The sequence below is a fragment of the Osmerus eperlanus genome, chromosome 8 (genome assembly GCF_963692335.1).
Source record: "Osmerus eperlanus chromosome 8, fOsmEpe2.1, whole genome shotgun sequence".
NCBI classification, from domain to species: domain Eukaryota; kingdom Metazoa; phylum Chordata; class Actinopteri; order Osmeriformes; family Osmeridae; genus Osmerus; species Osmerus eperlanus.
The window spans coordinates 13,931,835-13,955,547 of record NC_085025.1 but is presented as its reverse complement, the minus strand read 5'-3'; the positions used below and the strand labels follow the sequence as shown (position 1 = coordinate 13,955,547).

Below are 23,713 nucleotides of genomic sequence, written 5' to 3'. Positions count from 1 at the left end.
GCCACAGGGATCCACATAAACCCCTGAATGTTCCCATGTCACTCTCTGCTCCTGTTTTGAATACAAGAACACTCATTTAGAAACAGACTTGTTCAGGGATCGAACAGAAAGTATTGTTCAAGTTTAACAGCAACTCACCAGAAAGCCATCAAACTGGGTGAAGTGGGTGTTTTGCTTGCAGCTGGAAGACATGTATTTCTCTACAGTAGCTCCTACCAGCTACAGTCAAGAAGAAAATAACACTTTAATAAGGATTATCTTGTCATAATTATACAATAAAATGTAATTATAGTATTCATACATATATACATATAATAAATGAAGGAATAACTTACCTTAACTCCTGTGATGTACTTGGTGACAGATTTGTAAACTGGAGCACCCTTCACCGATGAAAAAGTTGAACATTAAGTTATACCTTCTTGACAACTTTTTTGAAAATATATGTTCTATGGGTTGCTATGACAGAGTATAACGTTAATAACAAGCAAACACATTACCTGCTGATCCACTCTGGTCCTCTCAACCAGATCACTCCACCACAGTTGAGTGGTTGGGCCTCGGGTCATCCATATATGATGAGTCTTCACCAAGAATTGCTACACAGTCCAAACACAGCTGAGTCAGGTCACATGTCTGCATGCATTTACATTAGGGATGTTCTTCAATGAGTCTATCAACCTCTCCTTCTTAATAAACTGTTGACAACATTCATCCCTATCATACTGTCATTTTAGTAGCCATAGTGATGAGATCCCATTCACACTGACCTCAAAGTGGGTCCTGAAAGAGAACTGAAATGTAAACTGGTTACAGTCGTCTCCCAGCACCAGTGGACCAGACTCTGGAAGGCCCTGCAGACATCGATCACTCAAGTTAACAAGTCACTCTCTTAAAATCAGTATCAGACATGATTTAGCTGAAAAGGCTCTGATCAAATGAGTGTACTCTCAAAATCTACTTTCTGTACTTTCTTTTCTATCAGACAGCTTTTGAGTGGTTGTGTTGAGATATATAGAAGATAATAGTGACCTGGAACAGGACCACAGGCCCACAGTACAAGGGTCTCCATGGCAACAGCTGCTGCTCATCCTCACTGGCCTCCTGGACACACAACAACATCAGGGATTGGGAGGAAATGGATACATCATTCAGAAAAGCCACATGCTGAGAGTTAAAAGTGCAATCCTTCATTTCTGTAAATGTGTTAATTGTATTGAAACATGCAGTGTTGCTTACAGAGAACAGAACTACTGGCCCACAGTATAAAGGACTGTATCTCCATGGAAGCAGCTGTCCGCTTGTCTCACTGACCTCCTATAACATTAAACAAAAAGGGAATGGATACAACATTTCCTTCAGAAAAAGCCAAATGCTGAGAGTTCAATCCTTGATTTCTATAAATGTGTTAATTGAATTGAAACATGCAAATAGTGTTGCTTACAGAGAACAGAACCACTGGTCCACAGTATAAAGGACTGTATCTCCATGGAAGCAGCTGTCCGCTTGTCTCACTGACCCCCTATAACACAGAAAACACAGATTATGTTCAAGTCAAGCCTTCAGAGAAAAATCTACATCTGTTATCAGATGATTAGATGAAGGGACTGGATTCTCACCCTGTAGATGGTGACAGGGCCACAGTACAGTGGGCTGTACACAAAAAGCATGAGCTTGCCATTCTCCTCGTTAAGAGCCTGCCAGGACACATAGAACATGGAAAGTTATGACCTTACACTGCCATTCAAGTTTCTACATTTCATTTTCAAAGTAGGGAATTGTGTGAAAGCAAAAATGTAACTTTACTTGAGGTGTTTCAGCTGTTGAGACGTCCTGATAATCAGAAGTAATGGGAAGATCCTCTTGAGGAGGATTAAAGAACAAACACAGTGTTAGTAATGAAGTAAACCAATATACAGTCATAGTTGAATTGTAGTTTTAATTGAGACTATATAGACATCTTGGAAAGTCACATGAACACTTAAGTGTACAACTGACACAGAAATATGTTGTCTAATAACCTATACCTTCAAGAAAATAAATACTTTCCTGTTGTGGATTTGTTAGGGTTATAAATTGAATGTTTCCCAAGTCATGTGAGCTGTATATCATTAGTTTACTAGAAAGAAAAAATAACATTTTTAACACAGTCATCATCTTCATACCTTCCTCAGGTGTGGGTCTGCAGTACCACTGATAGATATAAACAGCCCCAACTGCTGTTAAGGCCACTCCGGCACTCCACACTAAAGGGTGTATACGGTTGCACCCAAACTTGGGTAGCATCTTGCTGAGAATCATTTTCAAGTCCTGATCATTTCACCATCTCCAAAAACATGTTCATCAAGTGTTCAAACGCATTTGACTGATTAGTAACTTGTATGTGTCTTGTGTCAGAATTCCATTCCAGTTCATTCCGATTTCTATGGTTATTCTTATGACATCATAGTGGGCCTAGTAGATCAAAGCAACTCTGGTGTGGGTTAATAATACTAACATGCAGTCTATCCATACTAGTCCACTGTGTCATGGAGATTGTCCATTTTGTTGTTTAGACCCACCATTATAAAACACAGATGCCCTGGAACACATTCAACCAGGGTAGACTGGGAGCAGCACAGTCAGTCTCAGTACAGTACAGCCTGAACAAGGTGGTGTGTGGTTCTATGCTACTGCGGCTGCTGTAGGAACCTGAGATAGGAAACAGCACTTCATTTACCAACCCAATAGCCCTGGATTTCAGTAAACATTGATTGTTTCTATCAAATTAAGTCTATTTGTTCTTATATATGTTCAGGTTAACTACAGAGAAACGGCTCTTTCTATGAATTTAGAAAGTAATGATTCATCTTGCAGGAGGAACATGAAACCTCACAGGAGACTCAATCCTGCATCAACTTGAATGATAAAGATGACATATTTACTAGCAATCTTAGGATCATGGGATGTTATTAGATCATATACAGTTTTAAATGTGGCCTACAAACCACAATACCTTCCCTTTGGTTTACAGTTATGGTAGATATGTCAACATGGCATACAGGGTACCAGGGTAAAATCACTGCCAGGCTAAGCTCTACATTCCTACACATCATAAAATATATGACCTATGATTATATGGCCTCTTATAAAACTGCAACCAAATCAACTATGGGGATGATTAAATGTGATTTGGCTACATAATCTGAGAATTGTCCTCCACCTGTTGTCAATTGTGACCGCACTAAGTAGAACTATAGTTATGTTTTGACTACTAGTTGCTTTTTAAATCATACCGGATTTTCTGTCTATGGTTACTCACAGCTTTACCTGTCTAGGTATTGTTACTTGTGAAACTTTGAGCCAGTTCATGCAAAATATGTAGAACTGGGGTTTATTTAAGAGAGTATTTATTCACCCATTCAAAATGAGCTGCACTCCAGGACTCTCTAATTTATAATTAGTTTTGATTTTCGTTTTTACAAGCAATGTCAAGGATATTAAATCAAATGTACTTGTATAGCCTTTTTTATTTTATTTACAAGCACAGAGGGCTTTACATATGCCCATAGAACTGCACTTAAACCAATCTAAACCCTCAAGGAATACAAGAAAAAAATTAAATAAAACTTTGGAGCAGTAGTTCAGTGAGGTCTGTAGTTACCCATGACTGGCCTTACATCTAACAAAATGACCCTTAACCTTCAAGATGAATACAATTTAAACTTACATATATAAAAATATAAGAAATTGTTTAAGAACTACCTTCATGCCTCAGAGAGACTTTTCTGGTACCCTGGTCATCAACTGGTTGACAATATGTTGAGGTGTTTGTTATATTCTCTCTCCAATCTGCAGATCACTAATACTCTTTTCTTTTATCAGTTAGAACGTACTTCCACTGTGTTATATGTTCAAATCTCAAATCGCATTTTTTTGTTTTGGGGTCTTACAAGATTGCATTGAATCTTAATTGTATCGTATCTGTACGATACGATTGCTTACATTTGTGGAATATGAAAAATAAAGTAGTCAGATGAGGCAAACAGCACCTTTTTATTTCTCACAACAAACACCAACTGACAATCTCATCTCACTCATTCTTCTCCATTCCTTATTCCCTCCACCCAGCCTGCTGTGTATGAAGGCATTTATCACCACAGTGTGTGAGTGATTCCTACCCTGACACAGTGACATCTTGATTGGGGCTGGGCACAGGCACACACCGTGGCAACCGTAGGAGAGACATAGACCCATAGTATGGGACTCATACTGTATTGGAGTATGACATAGCATTGTGAAACATAAAAACCAATATTGTAATACACTTTTTTAATATACTGACAGTAGAGGGTGCTAGAATCCATAAGTTTGTGCCAACACCAAGTGATCTAACACACACACATGTTTTTTCCTCTGTGAACTCCAACAAAGAAGAGATGAGCGAGTGAAATTGAGCCCAGCAGCAAAGAGCTTTATCTGTTATTTTGAGGGATTTCCTGCTACCTCACTTGTTTGGAGAATCACACCTGGCAACCTACTCAAATATTTGCCTTCTCTTACATACCGCTAAATATGTTTTACCCTCGACATTGCCCAAGGGTGCAGTGTAGCCAAGGAAGATTTCTGATCAATCACTGTCAACAGTCCCCCAGGAGATTTGAAGCACAAGAATGTATACTTGGAACGTAGACTTCTAAACTGGAGTTCAGTGTTGCAGATGTAAACAATCAAAAGGGTATATTTTTCTACTGTGCTGTCAAGTCTCTTGGGGTTATGCAACAACACATTTTACTGTTCTTGAAGTTTTGTGGGGGACACAGTGTGCCAATACTTAGTGCCCTAGCATACATCAGCGCAGTGTGTACAGTATGTATGTGGGCATTTGTCCATGCATAAGAGAAACAAATATCAAATTCTGATGGGCAAAGGACAAAGGGTGAACAGTGAGTTAGTGTATGTGGAAATGAGGCAGAGTGCAGGGGTTGAAAGTTGCCATGTTCCAGCTATAAGTGCAGAAAATGCTTGTCACATCCCGTCCCATGTCCTGTCTTTTTCCATTCCTGTTGTGTAGTCATCTCTCCTCGTTTGTGAAAACAATACTAGAAAGGGGGCAGCAGCAGTTAGTTCAGTCATCTTCCTTCCATCCCACCTGAAGATTTGGCCAGTTAATAGAAACAAGCACAAACACTTAGACAAGACTCCTACACTGGAAGGAAGGAAAGAGCAGTATGGATTTTAGATGCGAGTACTTTTATTCCACAAGAAATTCTTACAGAAACCATGGAAGTCAGAATTAAACATTTAAAACCACAGAGCTCTAGTAGATAAGATTAGAAAACTGTTTTTTGTGCAGAGTATTAGGATGTCTCAATCTCCATTTTTAGCCAAAAATGTCTTCCAGTCGTTTACAGTTTGAATTAGCAATCACAAGGGCACCCAAACCTCACTTTGTAATCACGACAGGAACCACCACCTTTCTGGTCTGCATTGCGACAGACAAAACCCTGGGTTGGATTGGAACTGGAAAAAAAAGGATTACAATAGTTAACCACACCATCAAGTGGCATGAGAACTATTAGTAAACTAATCGTAAAAAAAGAAAGAAATCAGCACCCATTATTTTTGCATACAGTACTCGCCACAGTAGAGCTGCCATTGAAATGAGATTAAAAAAAAATGCCTCTTCTAGAACCATGAAGTGGTGAAGAGACCAAATGAGATGCATTGACATTGAAACCACCACCGGGAATAAAGGAAAACAGTACGGTCTACCTTTCTGGTCCAAGACACCCAGAATCCAGTGTGTGTGTCTTCACTGTCAAGGAAGGATGCATTCCAAATTGAAAACAGAAATTGTACGTATGTAAGGCTGGGTGTCAGACCTGCCCCCACCTCTCATATGCTAAAGTCTGGAGTTTCTGGACGGTCTCAACTTGATGGCCCTCACACCCCATTCAAGATGTGGTCTGATTGGTTGTCCTTGTGTATAAAGGGAATTGTAATGCATTGTTTGTGGATTCTTCATCTCCTGAGACTTTCTCCTCAGTTCTCCCTTGTCCTACTGTCCTACTCCTTGCTCACCTCTTGCTTTCTCTCTGATTTACAATGATCATGGTAGAGTAGGTAAGATTTAAAGCTTTCATATTGTAATTTTGTATGTATAAAATGTATGTTTGCCTTGTAATTGATTTCATTCATTTGCAATGTCATTAAATGTGTATTTCATTTAACCGTACTTTGACCATTCTTGCTCTGATTTAACCCATAGAGTCAAATACCTGGAATTCTATTTGTATTGGCATTATTTGGTTCATGCTAATACACTATTCAGTTTCCCATCTTCCTTTAAACCATAGGGGAATTTGTTTTGGTTGTTTGGCCAATATTTAACCCCCTACACGTACATGTAGAAAGTCTGCCCAGTTGCAATGGCAGTGGTGCTGGTGTCCGCGGTAACGCTCTCTGTGCTCATCCCTTTTACATAGATGGATCCATGATATTCTTTCTGCAGATCACCGAGGAGCTCCCAGTCCCCTGTCCCACTAGGGTCGTCACGATCGTACCACTTGCTCCAGCACACTACTAAACAGTTGAAACATTGGAAAAACAAAATGGACCTCAGACAATACAATCTCTTCACACCACCTCACCTCAGTTAGTTGGGCTGGAAATGCTTTTTTTGGACAGGCCTAGCTGGTTACCGTCTCCACAGAATGGTGGGTAGCATCTGAAACAAATACGGTAGTCCTGACAGGGCGTTTTGGGCGGCTGGTCCTTGTTGTTATAGATGAAGCCTGTGGTTGTGTCAACCCTGAAAGAACCATGAAACGCATACCTTAAAGCGATTGGTTACCATCTTCCGTTCCGTTACATTAAACAATCATCCATAAATTGACTCTCAGATCTCAATCTCATAGGCGGGTGGTGAGCTGTTTCACCATTTTGGGATTACTAATCTGGTATGAGTGTAAAAATAACCCGAAAACTGGTAACTTGTTTGTAAATCAGCGAACCAATCCAGGTTGTACTTACACTGCAAATATGTTCCTTGTTGCAGTGTGACTCACTCCACTGATGGTGGTGACCTCAATCTGTACAGGACTGGGACAGATATTTCCAGGGTTCTCAGAGCGTAGATCCACCAGGGTCTCAAAGTCTCCGGTCCCAGTGGGGTCGTCCCTGTCAAACCAGTCTGTCCAGCACTCTGAACCAGTCACAAACCAAAAAGCACACGAGAAATGTTTCCCTGCACTTTATGCATTTCCACATTAGCTATGAAAACTTACAAATGTGAGTAGGGTAGTAGCAGGGATTTACTGAGCAGAGAAAAAGACTGAATTAACCCAACATTAAACATTCGAATGCATTATCTAAAATACATTCAGTGTGTCAGTCTTACCTGGATTCCCAGTAGTCTGTGCATCGATGTCTGTCAAAAGGAAGAGACTTTAGTCATGTGACAAATCATGATATGAGGTATGGTATCTGAGAATAAAAATCAAAATTCCACGATAGCAATTGATTAAATTGCTATCGTGTTAAACTCAGCAGGAAGAGGACCTTCCTCCTCCCCCTGAGCCTAGGGCCTCCACTTCAAGGCCAAGTCAAAGACATAGGGTAAGCAATGAACCTTGAAACACAGTAGTCAAATGGACACCTTCAACTTTCTCCAAGTGTGCCTTGCAAAGGGACAATGTTCTGTGTTTCAGGTTGGAGCAGACAATGTGAGGGCCCTCTACAAAAGGACCCTGGAGCTCGATATCGAGTACAAGAGGCTCGATATTGAGCATAAGAGGCTTTTAATGACAAAAACAAGGCTGGAGAAACTGCAATATGAGAAGGTAGTACATGACTGAATGAATGACACTAAACCTACAGTTACACTGACATTCTTTTTCTGTGTTCCTAGGAAAGGGAGCACGCATGAGGATGATGTATCTTGTCCCAAAGATTTTTTTGGTGCCTTAGTCTTTTGAGGGGGTTTACAACATTTCTGTCTTTCAATGTTCCATTTATTGTTTTTGAAAATTGATATAAAAGTGAAAACATCCAAATTCAATGAAAGTAGTGAAATGATTATTTATTTAACTTGTGAAGAGCATTGCACGGTACACGTTGTTCTTTTTGGTTTGAAATGTTTTGGTTGAAGGAAACACAAATATCTAATATGGAAATGATTAGAAAATGGGTCAAAGCAACCCAAGGACAACAGAAGGGGTTAAGGGGAGACACCCAGTGAATAGGCATGAAATATCAACATGAAACCTCCCCAATTGATAACTAATATTAGGTCAAATATTGTTTTCATTACTAGTTTCCTGTAAATGTATGTTTAAATGAGCAAATGATGCATTAAGTTATGAAATATGATATATAATTTGCATACATTTCCAGAATTGAAATCAGAACATTGGATGAAGACAGAATGCAAATCCTTGTTTAATTTTGTCAACATATTAGAGTCCAAAGTTTCTACAGAGGGCACTTTGGATATCTCTTTCATCACTCTATAATCAGAATATGGTGGCAACAGTCATTAACATAATTTTTTGCTCCGAACACAACAACAGCGGATGATAAAACAACCGCTGCTGAGGTGACCAAATTATTTCATGCTGTGAAACATCACCCCTCTTGACTAATGTTATTGTCTTAATTTCTTACTTATGGCCCCCATCCCCCCCGGTCAACAACTTTTTGGGATTGGCCTCCTTTTTGGACCCAAGTGTCCTCCTTTTCAGAGTCATGCTTATGGTCACCCTAGCTAGATAGTCATCTGCAAATATGGATTGACCCCCCAAAAATTCGAACAAAAGGTTTCTCAGTGGTTCACGGTAGTATCAGATGTGCCGTCAGGTCCTTAAAATGACCATTACTCCTTTGTATTCCTCCTAAACCAGGAATACTGGTGCCTGATACATGTTTTGGCCATGTCATATTCTAATGAGCATACTTGCATGATATATAAGTGATTACAAGTACAATTATATATTAAAGCAATTGGTTACAAGCATATTTATGCGAAAGTAAGTACAATCTCCCTTAAGTAATTGCATATTTCTCCTTTCTCATATCGTTTTGCCTAGTGTTGGTGGTTTCTGTGGTTCATAACCATTCTTTTGATTCCAATAAAGAATAAATTCATTAGAACTGTGTGGTACTGTAAAATTAGTCAAAACAGGGCTGCCACCTTTGCAATCCACACCATGATCTGGAAGTAAACTCTTTGGCAGTGGAATTTGATTGAGGACTCAGTTGGAGGCAGATGTTCTGGGGTAACAAATTATTTGGCGGTAACGATTTTCTAGCGCAAAGAGGCAAGTGAATCGGTACTCTTTCCGCCAAACAACACTGCCATTGCCTTGGTCCCATGGTCCTTTATGACATTCCTTGCTTGATGTGTGAGCAGAAACACATTTGCACACACAGGACTGGATGGTTGATTCACTATTCACCAAGTTTCTTGAATGCTGTCTCTTTGCCAACACAAAAAAAATGTGTGAAGTTGTATCAGGTGTGAATAAACAGCAACTGGGAACACAAGTCACTACCCAGGATGTGTTTCATCTAACTGATGTACACTTTAGTAGCTTTGTAGAGGTAGTAGAGGAGAGGAATAAGTCTGTATCCTCCCCTATCAAGGTTGTGGGCTGATGTTCTGAGGCCTTGACTGCAGCTTTGACAATGTCCACGTCAGCAACACCTGATGCCTTGATAACAGTGCAGCCCTTCTTCTCCAGCTCCTCGGTCATAAGATTGAGAAGTCTAGAAGATCTAGAAAGGAAATCATCCTTTCTTCCCACAAACTCAGTCTCTGCATTGAAGTTAACGATGGGGTGAGTGTTTTCCCTACGTCTCTGATGCGTATTGTCTTTAATGGAAGGACCTTCGCTATAACTTCAAAAACAACTGTTGCTTTACCATAATGGCGTATGGTAAAGTCTGCATATGACTGTGCAATGGCACCGTAACTGTCACCCTTTTCCCATGCCAAGCGGTGAACCAGGGAGCCACCGTCAAGGACATAACGCTCAGTTGGTGGAATGGAATCCAAGACAGTTTTGTTCGATTTCTTGCTTGAGAACTCAGTGACTGCCTGCGCTAGTTGGGGCTTTTTGGCTAGACGGAAGATTTCCTTTCCTTCAAACAGGGCTGCAGGAAATGAGCTCATAGGTCATTACATCTTCCAGTAAAAACTGTTCAGTTTTCGACATGATCAGGAACCATCATGTTGGCAAACAGACAGCATTCCAGAAACTGAATGGTGAATCAACCATCCAGTCCTGTGTGTGCAAATGTGTTTCTGCTCACACATCAAGCAAGGAATGTCATAAAGGACCATGGGACCAAGGCAATGGCAGTGTTGTTTGGCGGAAAGAGTACCGATTCACTTGCCTCTTTGCGCTACAACCTTTTTAGCAAGAAAATCGTTAAAGCCAAATAATTTGTTACCCGAGAACATCTGCCTCCAACCAAATACTGCCAAAGAGTTTACTTCCAGATCATGGTGTGGATTGGAAAGGTGGCACCCCTGTTTTGACTAATTTTACAGTACCACACAGTTCAAATGAATTTATTCTTTATTGGAATCAAAAGAATGGTTACGAACCACAGAAACCACCAACACTAGGCAAAACGATATGAGACAGGAGAAATATGCAATTACTTAAGGGAAATTGTACTTACTTTCGCATAAATAAATATGCTTGTAACCAATTGCTTTAATATATAATCATCTGTATTTCCAGAGCATGTCCCTGTCTGGTCACTGCTTTCAGCATGCCTCTCTGTCTCCCTGTCTCTCTGTGCTGCCTGCATTGTGACCACATGTCATTATGTTATCAGAAGAACAGTGACTGACCTTCATGATAATTTTGATTTATGTATTCTGCTTTTATTAGTAGTACTTTTATTCATCGCTGACATGTAGGCCTAGATTAAAACCAATATTGTAAGGCTGTCTAGTCTCACATTCCAATTTCTCACCTGATCACCTGCATGTCCAGAGAATGTCCCTGTCTGGCCACTGCTTTCAGCATGCCTGTCTCTCTCCTTGTCTCTCTGTGCTGCCTGCATTGTGACCACATGTCATTTTATTAGAAGAACAGCGACTGACCTTCATGATCTATAATTTAATATTCTGCTTTTTCAAGGCTACTCGTTTTATTTGCTTACACATTTAGCTCGGTATCAAGTTACTTACTGTCTGAAAAAAAACCATATGCTTATCCAGTTTTCTCCACTTTTTAGGTAACCCCAAATCCTCCATTACTCTACCTCCTCTCCAACAAGTTAACTAACGTTACTATCTTTGCTCTCAACTGACTGACAAAAAAGTGTTAGGTGACCATGACAACGCAGAACGATGCAAGGTGGATTCAAACAAAATCACACAAGTGTACAATTAGGAGGGGGGATTCACACACTTATGTTTTTCTTAATAAACGGAAATAAATTGAAAATAAATAAGACATAACAAGAGACCGATCCATTGACAGGGTTCATAAAGGAAAACATATATTTTACATATTTTCGGCTGTATATTGGGGGGGACACGACCCCCCAATATTGAGAAAATACCAATTGGAAAGAAACTGTTGTCCAGTCTTCGTGTGCGAGACCGAAAGACGGTATCGCCGGCCAGAAGGTAACGGAGTAAAAACACTGAAGGATGGGTGGTAACAGTCTCTTAGATTCACAGCCAATCTGGCAGTCTCTCATACTAAACTCTCTTTGAGTTTCATCAATCAAACCTTCTTTTTATGGCAACGACTTTCCAGCATAAAATATGTATTTCTCAGGAGAGATACTCCCTGGAGAGATACCACAGGATGGAGGAGGGGGACACCCCACCCTGCTCCAAATCCTGAGGGAATTATATTTTGTGAGAAGGTGAAACGTTTCCATAATGTTTTTTCTCCTGACCCCTTCGTCCGCCCACCCCCCTCCCCCCTTCTCTCTCTGTCCCTCTCAGCAGCATGCTAGTCCTGTTCAGTCAGTAGTAACTCCCCTCCTCAGGGTCAGGGAGGGGCTAAACAAACCTCAGAACAGAGCTGACTGCGTGCAACGTGTTGAAGGGGAGGAGGAAGGAGGGAGGGAGTGCTGTGATTCAAGTCTCAAATTCGCATAAAAACACCCGAGCCTTGGAGTTTGCCTTCACACACAGAAATCTCCAGAGTCCCCTTCGGGAGTTACAAGAGCTCGTCTCATCTGGTGTGGCTAGAGACTCCCCGTATCTTTCCTTGGTTTCCAAACCAAACCTCTTTTGAGGTTCAGCTCGGAGCTGCAGTGATTTCATTGTCGTGAAGGATTGTCTTTTACGAGCTCAGACATGGAGGCTGAACTGCTAATCGCACCGACGGAGGAATACCACGCTTCAGAGGACTGTGAGACCACTAGCCGGGCGCTCTATAACTTCTACGCAGCTGTGATGATCATCATCTTCCTGCTGGCTCTCCCACTGAACATCTCAATCTTCCACCTCTTCATCTTCAAGCTCAAGTTCTGGAAATCCAACACCAACAATGTGTTTCTGTTCAACGTGGTCCTGGCCGACATCCTGCTGTTGTTCTGCCTGCCTGTGAAGGCCTACAACTTCATCCACGGTGAGAGACGCAGTGAGAACGACGTGGTCTGCAAAGCCATGCTCTTCATGCTCTTCCTCAACCGAGGAGAAAGCATCGCCTTCCTCACCGTCACCTCCATCGACCGCTACTTCAACGTGGTGCATCCTGGGAGGAAGAACCTCCTGAAAGCCCTGAAGAGGTCTCCTCACATCTCCATCCTGATCTGGCTCCTGCTGCTCCCTCTGACCATCCCCACCATGCTGAAGACCTTCGAGTGCTGCAACAGCCACAAGAGCTACGACGCCACGGAGAATCGGGACGACGCCGTGGTGAAGGACGTGGTGGACAGTCTGAGGGAGGTGGTGTTCTTCACTCAGATCTTGATCCCCTTCATGATCCTGCTGTACTGCACGGTGCGCATCGTCAACCGCCTGAAGAGGAAGACGGTGGGGGACAAGACCAAGCTGAGGAGAGCCATGTTCCTGGTCTCCTCGGTCATGGTGTTGTTCTCTGTCTGCTTCCTGCCCTGCACCGTGGCCAGGATCGTTCTGCTGGTGGCCCGGGTTCAGGAGTGGAAGGAGCTCTCCGAGGACACAGGTGTTCGACGGCGTCATGGTCCTGTCCTTCATCAACTGCCTGTTGGACCCCTTGGTCTACTGCTTCTGCAGCACCAACTTCAAAAACATTTACCTGGGCAATTACTTTCCTTGCCTTCTGAAGAAACACGAACACCCCCTTGAGAACAGCACCTCCACAGCAAACCCAAATCCAGTTAGCCAATCATTTTAATGCTTGCGTAACATTGGTTGTCATTGTTTTTTTCATCAGACCTCTGGTTGTCAGAGCTCAGGGCACTTGGCAATACCAAGACAAGTTCAAACAACTATTGGTTGTTTAGAAGGCTATAAAACGTCTTTGTACAGAATATGGTCATTTCTGCTGTTCGCTCAGGTTGCATGGTGACATGTCTGTGTTGTTGTGTGATGTCGTGATTCACCACTGATACGCCATACCAGTCATGTTTACATTTCCCCCAGTTTTCTGCCGTGCCCCCCCCCCCCAGCTCCTTCTGACTTCAGCCAAAAAATTTACATTTTAAAAGTATGAAAAAATCCGGCTTTCAGTAATATGCATTTTTTATATGCAGGCGAGGTGGTTTGAATAGAAGCACTCGGTTCTGCCGGTTCTGCAAACGCACCCCATGCGCATTTTCAGCCAAGGTCCTCAGCCAAGGTCCTCAGATGTTAGTTTATTCCCTCCAGGAACACAATAACACTTATTGAGGAACTTGTTGCACTTGTTGGTTAGTTGTAACTGATTTAACTTCCTGTACTCGCTGTGAATTATATTATTGTTGCTTGCTTTCTTACAGGTACACTCTTGCACTTTTTGAGGTTCATGTTGTTTAAATTGTAACCAACTACATGCTCTTACGTGTCTTCCCATTGGCACTTATTTGCTTTTCACAATGTATCATGCTTCATGTTTTGGCTACCAAATCGTTTTAACAAATTGAGGCGACAAAGCGTTTGCTGACCTGTCGAAGAGTAAACATTTGGTTTCTTATATACTACAACAATACGTGGGAAGATCCAAAATCAAACACGGCGAATCTGGAGCAGACGCCATCTTGTCAGAGCAATCAGCTGCACTTGTACTGGTGACGTCACGACATCTCCAAGGCAACATATCAACAACTCTTTTGAGAACGTCTTCTGAACCAATAAGAACAGCATATTGGTTCAATTGCAACAACAGTACGAGCGTTCTGATTGGCTAATGGGTAGTCATGCCAGCCGCGTATTAAGTCCTTATATGTATCTATGCGCGTATTGACCTCATCTGCGGTCTGATACGTATTCTTATTGCCCTCCGCTGATGTCATCTTCAAAATGAGCGAAATCGAGGAGTTTTACTATCCAGATGACAATGAAGACATCAACAGCGACGAGGAAATTGGCCTTGATCTCAGAGTATCTGTCATGGGGAACTTCTCTGTCAACAACCTGTCTCAGTCTCTACCCCATTAAGACATAGGACTGAATAGAGACATACATTTTATTCAGGTCCTGTGCTTAACACTGGGATGTGAGCATATTTGTAGGGTAGGGCTTGATACTTACCGTCATTTTGAATGATTGCACCTTCCCTATTTAGCCTCAAGTGCAGAAAACTAACTCACGGCACTCATATTTAGGCAAGTTCTGACAATCACTATGCACCTTCTCTTCTTCTCTCATGTGACAAACTGCATCAGAACTGATGTCACTCAACAGCTCTAGCTGTGTTACCTTTAAGCATGATCCTTCCGAGATAATTTGACGGCGCTAACCGCCAAACCATTATGCTTAAGATGTAGTCCGTTGGACGGACGTGGGAGTGGAACTAAGACATTCCAAACGTGCAAAACTGCTATCGTGAAGCCAAACTTAAAGATCCTGTAACAGTCATCTGGACTTGCAAGTACAGTCACAAAAAAACCCAGCTACTGTCTATGACCAACCACTGATGTTCTGTGCTTACCCAAGCCTGAAATGCTGCTTCTATAAAACAGATAACTGATTGTGGTATCACAAATCTGCATCCCACTGATCTGATAAACAACCTAAACAACCATGCTGCAGTTCTATAGAAGGACAGAAGATAAGTATAAGATCGGTACACCATGAACCTCAAACCAATCGTGTGCATTTAGAGCAACCCTCAAAAACCACTCCTGACCAACACAGGTTCACATTGGTGCAAAACTTTGGTGCTGAGTCGGGTTACTAGTTACAAAAGTCACTAAACGCTCCTTGCCTTAAACTATTTGAGATGAAGAGATTTGGGATCATTTCTTACACCCCAGTCAGAAGACTTTACGCATCTCCTTCATGTCTCTGCCAGTGTGGAAAGAGTTGTAATAGGACGATAGTTTTGTGCTCGACCCATTTTGTCTGCCACTGGAGCTGTGAAGAAGGAAAAACACCGTGGTGTCTCAGACCGTCTTCTTCCCGCTCTTCCTCAACCAGGAGCCAGCCTCGCCTTCCTCGCCGTCACCTCCATCGACCGCTACTTCAACGTGGTGCATCCTGGGAGGAAGAACCTCCTGAAAGCCCTGAAGAGGTCTCCTCACATCTCCATCCTGATCTGGCTCCTGCTGCTCCTTCTGACCAGGGTAAAAGACCAGTTGATCCTGGGATCAGCTCACGTTTATTGGGGATTTTGTCACCTGGAAGACCAATAAACACTTTGCATCCAACCTTTATTGTCATTCAATTTCACTTAACAGTAAGATTTCAATTTCAATTCAATGTATTTGATCAAGAGGGACAGTGTACATTCATGAACATCAAAATGTTAATGTACCCAAATATTGCGAAAAGGCTAGTTTCCGTTGGCAGTCCCCCTGCCAGAGTGAAAAAAGTCTGTACAACCTAACAAAAAAAAAAAAGGCATTAAGTTACCATTAAGATAAGAACAACATTTTGTTTCAGTAGGCTCAGGATAGTGCAGGGATGTGCTTACCGGTACATAAATAGGTATATACACTATGTATAAAAACTATGTCTAAAATATATATTGCATATATTACAGCCAGTTATATGTATTAAGCTATGTATAAAAAAGTAAAATGATGTATGACTAAATGTATACAAATGCTAACCAACTATATTACACAGTCCAGTGAAGCAGTCCTGTAAGGATATGTGAGGGGGGATTATTAGTTCAGCAGTCGTATGGCTTGTGGGATAAAGCTGTCACGACCCCATCCCCTTGAGCTTCTTTTCCCTGTCTGTCTGGTTTGTTCTGTGTTTTGTGTTACGTTCCTGAACGTACCCCGTTCCGGTTGCTGTGCAACAAATCTGCTCTCACCTGTTCCTCTTCAGCAATAAACACACCTGGTCCTGATCATCATCACTACACTACTTAAGCTGTGGCCTGACATCCAGTCCCTGCCGGATCGTTAGCCGTACTCATACGTTATGCTTGCGTGTCAGCCTTTATAATTCTACTAGTCTGTCTGTTCGCTTTGTTAATCTTTTGCTTGTTTTTCTGATCGGATTCCTGTTCCTATATGTTTTCAGTACCTTCACCCTGGAATTCTCTTCACTCCCACCTGGCCACCAGTAACCGTCGACCTGCACGTTCGTCACCACCATCAGCCTCCCATCACCCGTACTCACCTGTCTACACGTCTGGCGATACCCCTTCAGTCATTTTTGTATCACCAATAAATACCGCCTTTTTGTTCACCACCTACCTTGTCCAGGTCTGCGTTTGGGTTCAGTCACTGGGGACTGTGACAAAAGCTGTTGTAAAACCTGGCTATTCTGCATAGAAGGCTGCGGAACCTCTTTTCCAGAGTTCAGCAGTGAGAACAGTCCATGGTGTGAGTGGGAGGTGTGCTTGGCGATATTGTGAGCCCTGGTCAGACAGCGTTTCTTTGCAATATATGTAGACTGTTCCTTTAAAGATGACATCAAACGAGTTCACGAGAACACGAGAATGGAAAAAAATGCAGATTGAAACCAAGCCTCGGTTTCGATTGCCTCACTGAGCACTTTCCATAGAAATGAACGGGGTGACAACTTTACAGAGCTTTGACGCTTGGTCTACTTAATATCAGGTCTATGCTCTGGCTGAGGTCAAGGTTCCCCCTTTACATGTACTGAGGGTGGTTCTGCAGGCAGGTGATGAGCTTCTGCACCGCTCTGCCCTCAAAGCAGATCTGAAACACAGCTGCAAACAGTGGGTACCTGAGAGGCAGATACACGTGGCACCAGGTTGTAAACAGATGCAGGGATGTAGCAGTTGAAGGCAGCCGAAGGCAGCACAAGGGTTAATAAATCACATTGTTTTGGCTCCTGAAAAAAAGGACTGAGGCCAATATTACTAATGTTAATACTAATGCTAGTGTAAATGTTAATGCTGATGTTAATGCTAATGTGAATGTTTAGACTCAAAGAGAGGACTATGGACACCACATCTCTTTAAACACATGGCCATTTAGTTCATTCTTCGCCCCTGTTTTGGTCAGAATTCAATTTCATGATGGAAGCTCCCAGAGCGAGTAGAGAGACTGTGTGACATGTATAACCTCAGAAAAAAAAACATTTAAAAGAAATGGAAAGAAATTAAAAGCCAAACGAGAGCCTTACCAATGGTGGTCTCACAGAACTTCTAGTCTGCAACCTCGCTGGCGATGTTGGCCCCCATCAACATGTTGACTTTTATCTCCAGTTTCTCTCTGATGATGTCAGAGATGAGCTTTAGACCCTCTGGACCCTTGTAGATGCTCTGGATGAGGAACAGAGTTGTTTTGTTTTTCCCTCACTTCCTTTCTTGTGTCTCTGCACAATTTGTGGGCTGACTGTCAACAATGAACATAAGTGAAATAACTATTACTATAGTTAAATAATAGTTTTTATGCTACAATTTAACTAGCAACTGTGTTTTCTATGATGAAAACAATCTAGTGTTCTCTCACCATTTGTCTGAGTCTGCCACATAGCATCTGCCTAAGCCTAAGTTGGATGGATGGAAGTATGGATGGATGGATGGAAGGATGGATGGAAGGACAGATAAGTAGATGGTGGAGTGCTGCTTTGCCAGGAACGTTTCCCAAACTTCATAGCAAATATAAAGATGTTGACAAGAAAAATACATCTCTTCTCTGGAGGAGAGAATCCCTCACTGAATTGCTCTTCCCAAGGTCTTCCATTTTTTCTCAGTTATCTTGGATGTTTTTCCTTGTCTTCCTTGAAGGTTTAGTTTGCTAATAAGTGCCAATATGTGAGCCCTCTGTGCTAATGCTTACAAAAAGTAAAGGAAAACTAGAGAGGGTACAATTTCTGGGGAAATTGTAGGGTGTGCTTGCTTGCGTCGGTTGCACAGGGATCCGTTTTTGAATTACATTTTTACAACTGATTTCTGTATATTTTATATGAAAATGCATACTTATTATTTATAAAGATTAAATAGATTTAAAAGCATTTTTTTTTGCTGCTCATTTACAACTGAAAATATGAGTGAAGTGTAGAATGAAATAGATGTCTTCTCATTTCCCCTGCAAGAGGCAGCCTCATCGTTGAATCAAAACGAATACATTTGGCAGACCGGTGTAAAAATTGACCTAATCTCTATGACTTAAACGTCATTTTAAGTTTTTCCCTTCTCGTGATATTTTCAGGCATGTAGCCTACTCATTGCATTCATTCATGAATAAAGAACCCCCTTTGAAGATTATTCTACGACGTTACCCGGCAGTAGAAGATGGAATCGCGATTCAAACAGTACCATCTGCTAACTGAATATGCCCCCAAAATAAGCTCGACATTTATTTAGTGGAAAATCGCTCATTCATAAAAAGCTCACTGGTAGCGATCATTGTCAGTAACAACGCAAAATGCGATATAGCCCTGTGTGGAGAAGCTGCCCCGGTAAATTCTACTACTGTACAGTACAGTACTAGACTACTGCTGTGTTCGTCTTGGTAGCGATTGCGTTGGTTGAATTCGATTTAACGTTCCGTTGTACGGTTTAGGCTGAAATTAATTATTTTCATGAACAGATTGACAAAGTTAAGGCTGTGGCAATGAAGTTCAAGTTAGTAGTCAGATAGTTTCACCTATTGAAAGACTTTTGATTTAAGTAAGGGGAGTGCCGAACATGTTCTGTCGCCGTTTGACTTCCTACAGCTGTGTAGATGTTTTTGTAGTGTGTCTCGCGTAGGCTACAGCGTTGCAGTGAGCAACACTGGTTTGAAACCACAGGTAATGATAATTTCACCCACAAATCGTTTACTTGTAATGTAATGTCATAATAAATCCTACAACGAAAATGTATTTGTGAGGAATGTTTATTTTAACGATTGAAAACAGATGCATCATAGACCACTGTAGTGTGTGTTGCCCGGGCAACAGAGGCTAATGTCATGCTAATGCTTCAGTGAAATAGTAGACTACCGTTTCCGAAAGTAGATGTGGGCCTACTTCCTTAATAATATCAGCTAATATTGTACATTTCACAATTGTGTTTCACATCACAAAGTAAAATGAGTAAATAGTTATCACCCTGGCCTCTTTGCTTGTGGCGTTTCTGCAGCTGCCTTGCAGTAAAGCTATAGTTAGCCTAGCTATCCCCCATGTTAACAGATGCGAAACGAATGTTCTGCTACAGGTAGTCACGCGTGTTTTCGTGACGTTAGTGACGTAGTGACGTTAGTAACGTCAGTGACTGTGGCTAGCAAATTAGCCACCGTTAGCTTCACTTTTCGCCACAAAAACTTAACTTCAGCCTAAACCATGCAACGGAACGTAAATAAAAATACAAGCAACTCAATCGCTACCAAGACGAAACTTTTGACACCTAGGTTGTCTATGTAGGCCAAATATTGACAAAGATTTAGGGGGGCAAAAATAAATAACTAGAAAAGGCTGTTCCTGCGAAACAGCAGTGAGAATGCTGAAAACCTGAATGGGGATAGCTGACCATGCTAAAAAAGCTGAAAATAGTGAAAATTTAGTAGAAAGTTATAAGCTGAAGCTTCAAAGCAACCGAAAGGTATTTTTGAAAGGGGCTGGAGCAGCATTCCAACAATGATTTGAAAGGATTTACCATTACTTTTAAAGGGAGAATAATTTGCACAAAAACCTTTATATTTTAAAAAGTATAAAAGTGAGAAATGAGAAAATACCCGCAAGCTGAAATGAATTTCAAAAATGTGTGAGTGACACAAAAGAGGCAGTGTGGAAGCTGAACTGCATCATCTGCATCATCTTAACAAAGCTAAGAGATAAAATAGCCTACAATGCGGGAGAAGCTGAAAGCTGAACTGTTAAACAGAAGAAGTAGGCTAGCTAGTCGGAACAAGAATATTATCGTTTTAACAGCTGAAATTATAGTTGGGATAGTAATAGCAGTAGCAGATGTAGCCTACCATTGAGTGCGTTTACTCGGCTTTCTTAGTAGGATTCAATGTGTTGATGGAATGAAACATACAGCAGTAGAGCCGATACAGGAAGACACGGCGACACTTTGTTGCAGAAGGATGATGGTACAAGTTTTGTCCGTGGAGCATACAACGATTAATAAAAAAGAATCATGTAGACGCGTTTATTGAGTAATCGCATAACTAATTACACATGTAAACGGAGTAATCGTATTATTGGCATAAACCGACAATTGCTAGTAATCGTGTTTCTCATGGTCAAGTAAACGTACCAATCACCTGTGTGAGAGACTGAGTGGTGCGTGTCTGTCGTTACGGTGATGGTGCAGCTATGATTGCTAACGCGCTGAGGGCAGAGAATAAGAGAAATGTAGCTAGAATCCACACCTCAAACAAGATAACCTAGTGTTAAATTTTATCAGCAGAGTGGTGCTGCTGACGATGCGTATGAAGGAGGCTGACGACTTCTCTCATTATAGGACATTTATTTCAGAACAATGAAATGTGGCCATCTGCCAGTTGGGTTGATCGCGAACTAACTTTTTAAAGTAAAGACGTTACGCATAAAAATGTCCATGTACGGGAAGTCCATTAGATCACAATACAATACATGAACATTCATCACATTAATTATTGTGTGCTCTTGCGCCCTCTTGTGTCGCTAAGAGTAAATCATATTTACAGTCATGTAACCTGAGAACATAAAAAATAGGCTTACATTTTAACACCCCCACTTGTACTCAGGTTGGTAACACAAAAAACACCAAAACAAGTTAAACAAATGTGTACCTTTGGCTTACACATATTAGTCACCAAAAAGAGGACCTGCAAACTTTCCCAGTTTGAACTTGCTGACAGGCTTCGTCATCACATCAGCGACCATTTCATCAGTAGCACAATACATTAAATTCACCTTACCCTCATTCACAGTAGACCTAATAAAGTGATACCTAATGTCTATGTGTTTACAACGCTTTCTATTTACAGGATTTCTGGCAAGAGCAATCGTCCCCTGATTGTCTTCGTGTATTACCATTTGTGTGTATTGGTAACCATCCATATTCTCCAGTAATTGTTCTAGGTAAAGGCATTCCTGAACAGTAGAAGCAAGTGCCATATACTCTGCTTCGCATGTGGAAAGTGCAACAGTAGGTTGCTTCTTAGACTTCCATGAAACAAGTGCACTGTTTTCACTAAGACTAACACAGTATCCCGAGGTACTGCGGCGATCACTGATATCAGTCGCCCAGTCTGCATCACTGTAGGCTTTTATACCAAGATTCTCAGTGCTTCTCCTAAAGGTTAAACCTTTGCCTGCTGTACCTTTAAGGTATCGCAGGACATGCTTCACAGTAACCCATTGCTCCTCTGTAGGCTCGGCTAGGTACTGTGACAGCCTGCTCACCACAAAACTCAGATCAGGCCTACTGCAGGTCGTCAGGTATATCAGACTGCCCACGGCCTCTCTGTACATCCTGATATCTGTCATTTTAACGGCATCATTACTGTATTCCAGCTTTTGCTCACAAGGAGTATCTCTCACCCTGCATTCTGACATGTTGAAACGCTGTAGAATTTTGTTAATGTACTTCTCTTGTGACATCTTAATGCATCCATCAGAAAAATCAAAATCAATACCAAGAAAATGTTTGAGTTGCCCCAAATCTTTCATCTTGAATTGCTCTGCAAGCATCCCTTTCACCCTTTTCAGTTTTCCTTCATCGCTTGCAGCAATGATCAAGTCATCGACCCACACAATTATGATTAATTTCCCTTCTTTAGACTCTTGGGAATAAACACAGTTGTCAGCTTGGTTTTGTGTGAAACCATTTTCAGTTAAGCAATCATGTAAAACCCTGTTCCAGTTTCTTCCAGACTGTTTGAGACCATAAAGCGATTTTTCTAGCCTATAGACTACACCCTCTTTTTCTTCATAGCCCTCTGGTGGATTGATGTAGATTTTGTGGTCGATGGGGGCGTGTAAGAACGCGGTTTTCACGTCCATTTGGTGGACCAGTAAATTTTCCTGCACTGCCTTCTGTATCACAATTCTAACACTGGTTAGATCTGCTGTAGGTGAAAACGTTTCCCCATAGTCTACCCCCATTTTCTGGCTGTAGCCCTTGGCGACAAATCGAGCCTTGTACTGGTCATTCCCATCTACACCAGACTTGATTGCGTAAACCCACCTACCCCCCACTGGTTTCTTGCCCACGGGTAGTGTTGTCGGGGTAAAGGTTTTATTCTCATTTAGAGACTGGATTTCCTCATTCATTGCTTTTCTCCATTCTTTTGAATTGTCTGACTGCATTGCTTCACCATAAGTTTGCGGAATGCCATAAACTGCTCTGCAGCAGTAGTCTACTGTGACATGCATCCCGTCACTATCACTGTCTTCTCTCACGAAGTCGTCTAGGTAATTAGGTGCCCTCCTTTCTCTAGTTGGATACCGCCTACTCTCAGGATCGACGCTTGTAACAGTTTCATTATGCTCAGGCTTGCTCATTTTTCCCTTGATCTGCATACCATCAACAACATCATGTAACCTAAGCACATCATCATAATTACAGTGGCCTAGTATCTCATGCCATGCTTGGATGTCGTGGGTTGCATTACACTTATCATCAGTTGACTCAATCTCAGTGTGCAGGTAGTACAACCTGCCACACACATGAATGTCAAACCTGGTACCATATCTGGTTATCAAGACATCATTGTCTTCTTTGAAGACGACTGTGGACCCATTCGTGGTTGCTGCCTTCACCGAGAAAATGTTCTGCGGGTACGACGGCACATACAGAGCGTCCAACAGTTTTGCATTGCACCGCCGTCCACTGCTGTCGATGAGGGTAACCACTGCCGTGCCTCTCCGCTGAGCGACGCCGCTGCATCTGGTCCCATCAGCCAACTCGACGCTGTGAGTCTCCGGCCTGAAGGTGCTGTCGAAACTTGTGAACAAGGCGATGTCGTTGATGATATGGGATGTGGCCCCGGTGTCCACCATCAGGCCCCTTTCCTGGATGGTGCGCGCCGGCTTCCGCTGGTCACTGGCCCGTCCGTCCGCCATCTTGAACGCTAAGTCCTCCTTTACCTCAGCATTCTCCGACACTTTGCTCACGCCTTCCCTTCGGTCTCTGTTTTTGTCTTTTCGTCTGCATGTCGCGTCCCTGTGTGTTTCACTTTTGCAAACACTACACCACGTCTTCTGTCGACACGCTCTCGCTCGGTGCCC

At 42.0% G+C, this 23,713-nt stretch overlaps 2 protein-coding genes and 2 long non-coding RNA genes across 4 annotated transcripts in view; 2 read left to right on the top strand and 2 right to left on the bottom strand.

Moving 5' to 3' along the window:
- The window catches only part of LOC134024910 (uncharacterized), a 186,515-nt gene that overhangs the window by 93,989 nt on the left and 68,813 nt on the right, over positions 1–23,713 (top strand).
- On the bottom strand, positions 1,444–1,908 carry LOC134024915 (uncharacterized). The gene is made up of 3 exons (XR_009930948.1): positions 1,807–1,908; positions 1,620–1,697; positions 1,444–1,522 (listed from the first exon to the last, which is right to left on the bottom strand). It is a non-coding gene; the product is annotated as an uncharacterized LOC134024915 (long non-coding RNA).
- Positions 5,299–7,451, bottom strand: LOC134024911 (uncharacterized). The gene is made up of 6 exons (XR_009930944.1): positions 7,382–7,451; positions 7,269–7,298; positions 7,015–7,186; positions 6,684–6,793; positions 6,387–6,564; positions 5,299–5,502 (listed from the first exon to the last, which is right to left on the bottom strand). It is a non-coding gene; the product is annotated as an uncharacterized LOC134024911 (long non-coding RNA).
- LOC134024906 (12-(S)-hydroxy-5,8,10,14-eicosatetraenoic acid receptor-like) lies at positions 12,125–13,352 on the top strand. Its single transcript, XM_062467653.1, is given in 2 exon segments — positions 12,125–13,143; positions 13,145–13,352. Coding segments are annotated over 2 exon segments (1,023 nt in total). The 5' UTR covers positions 12,125–12,313; the 3' UTR covers positions 13,338–13,352.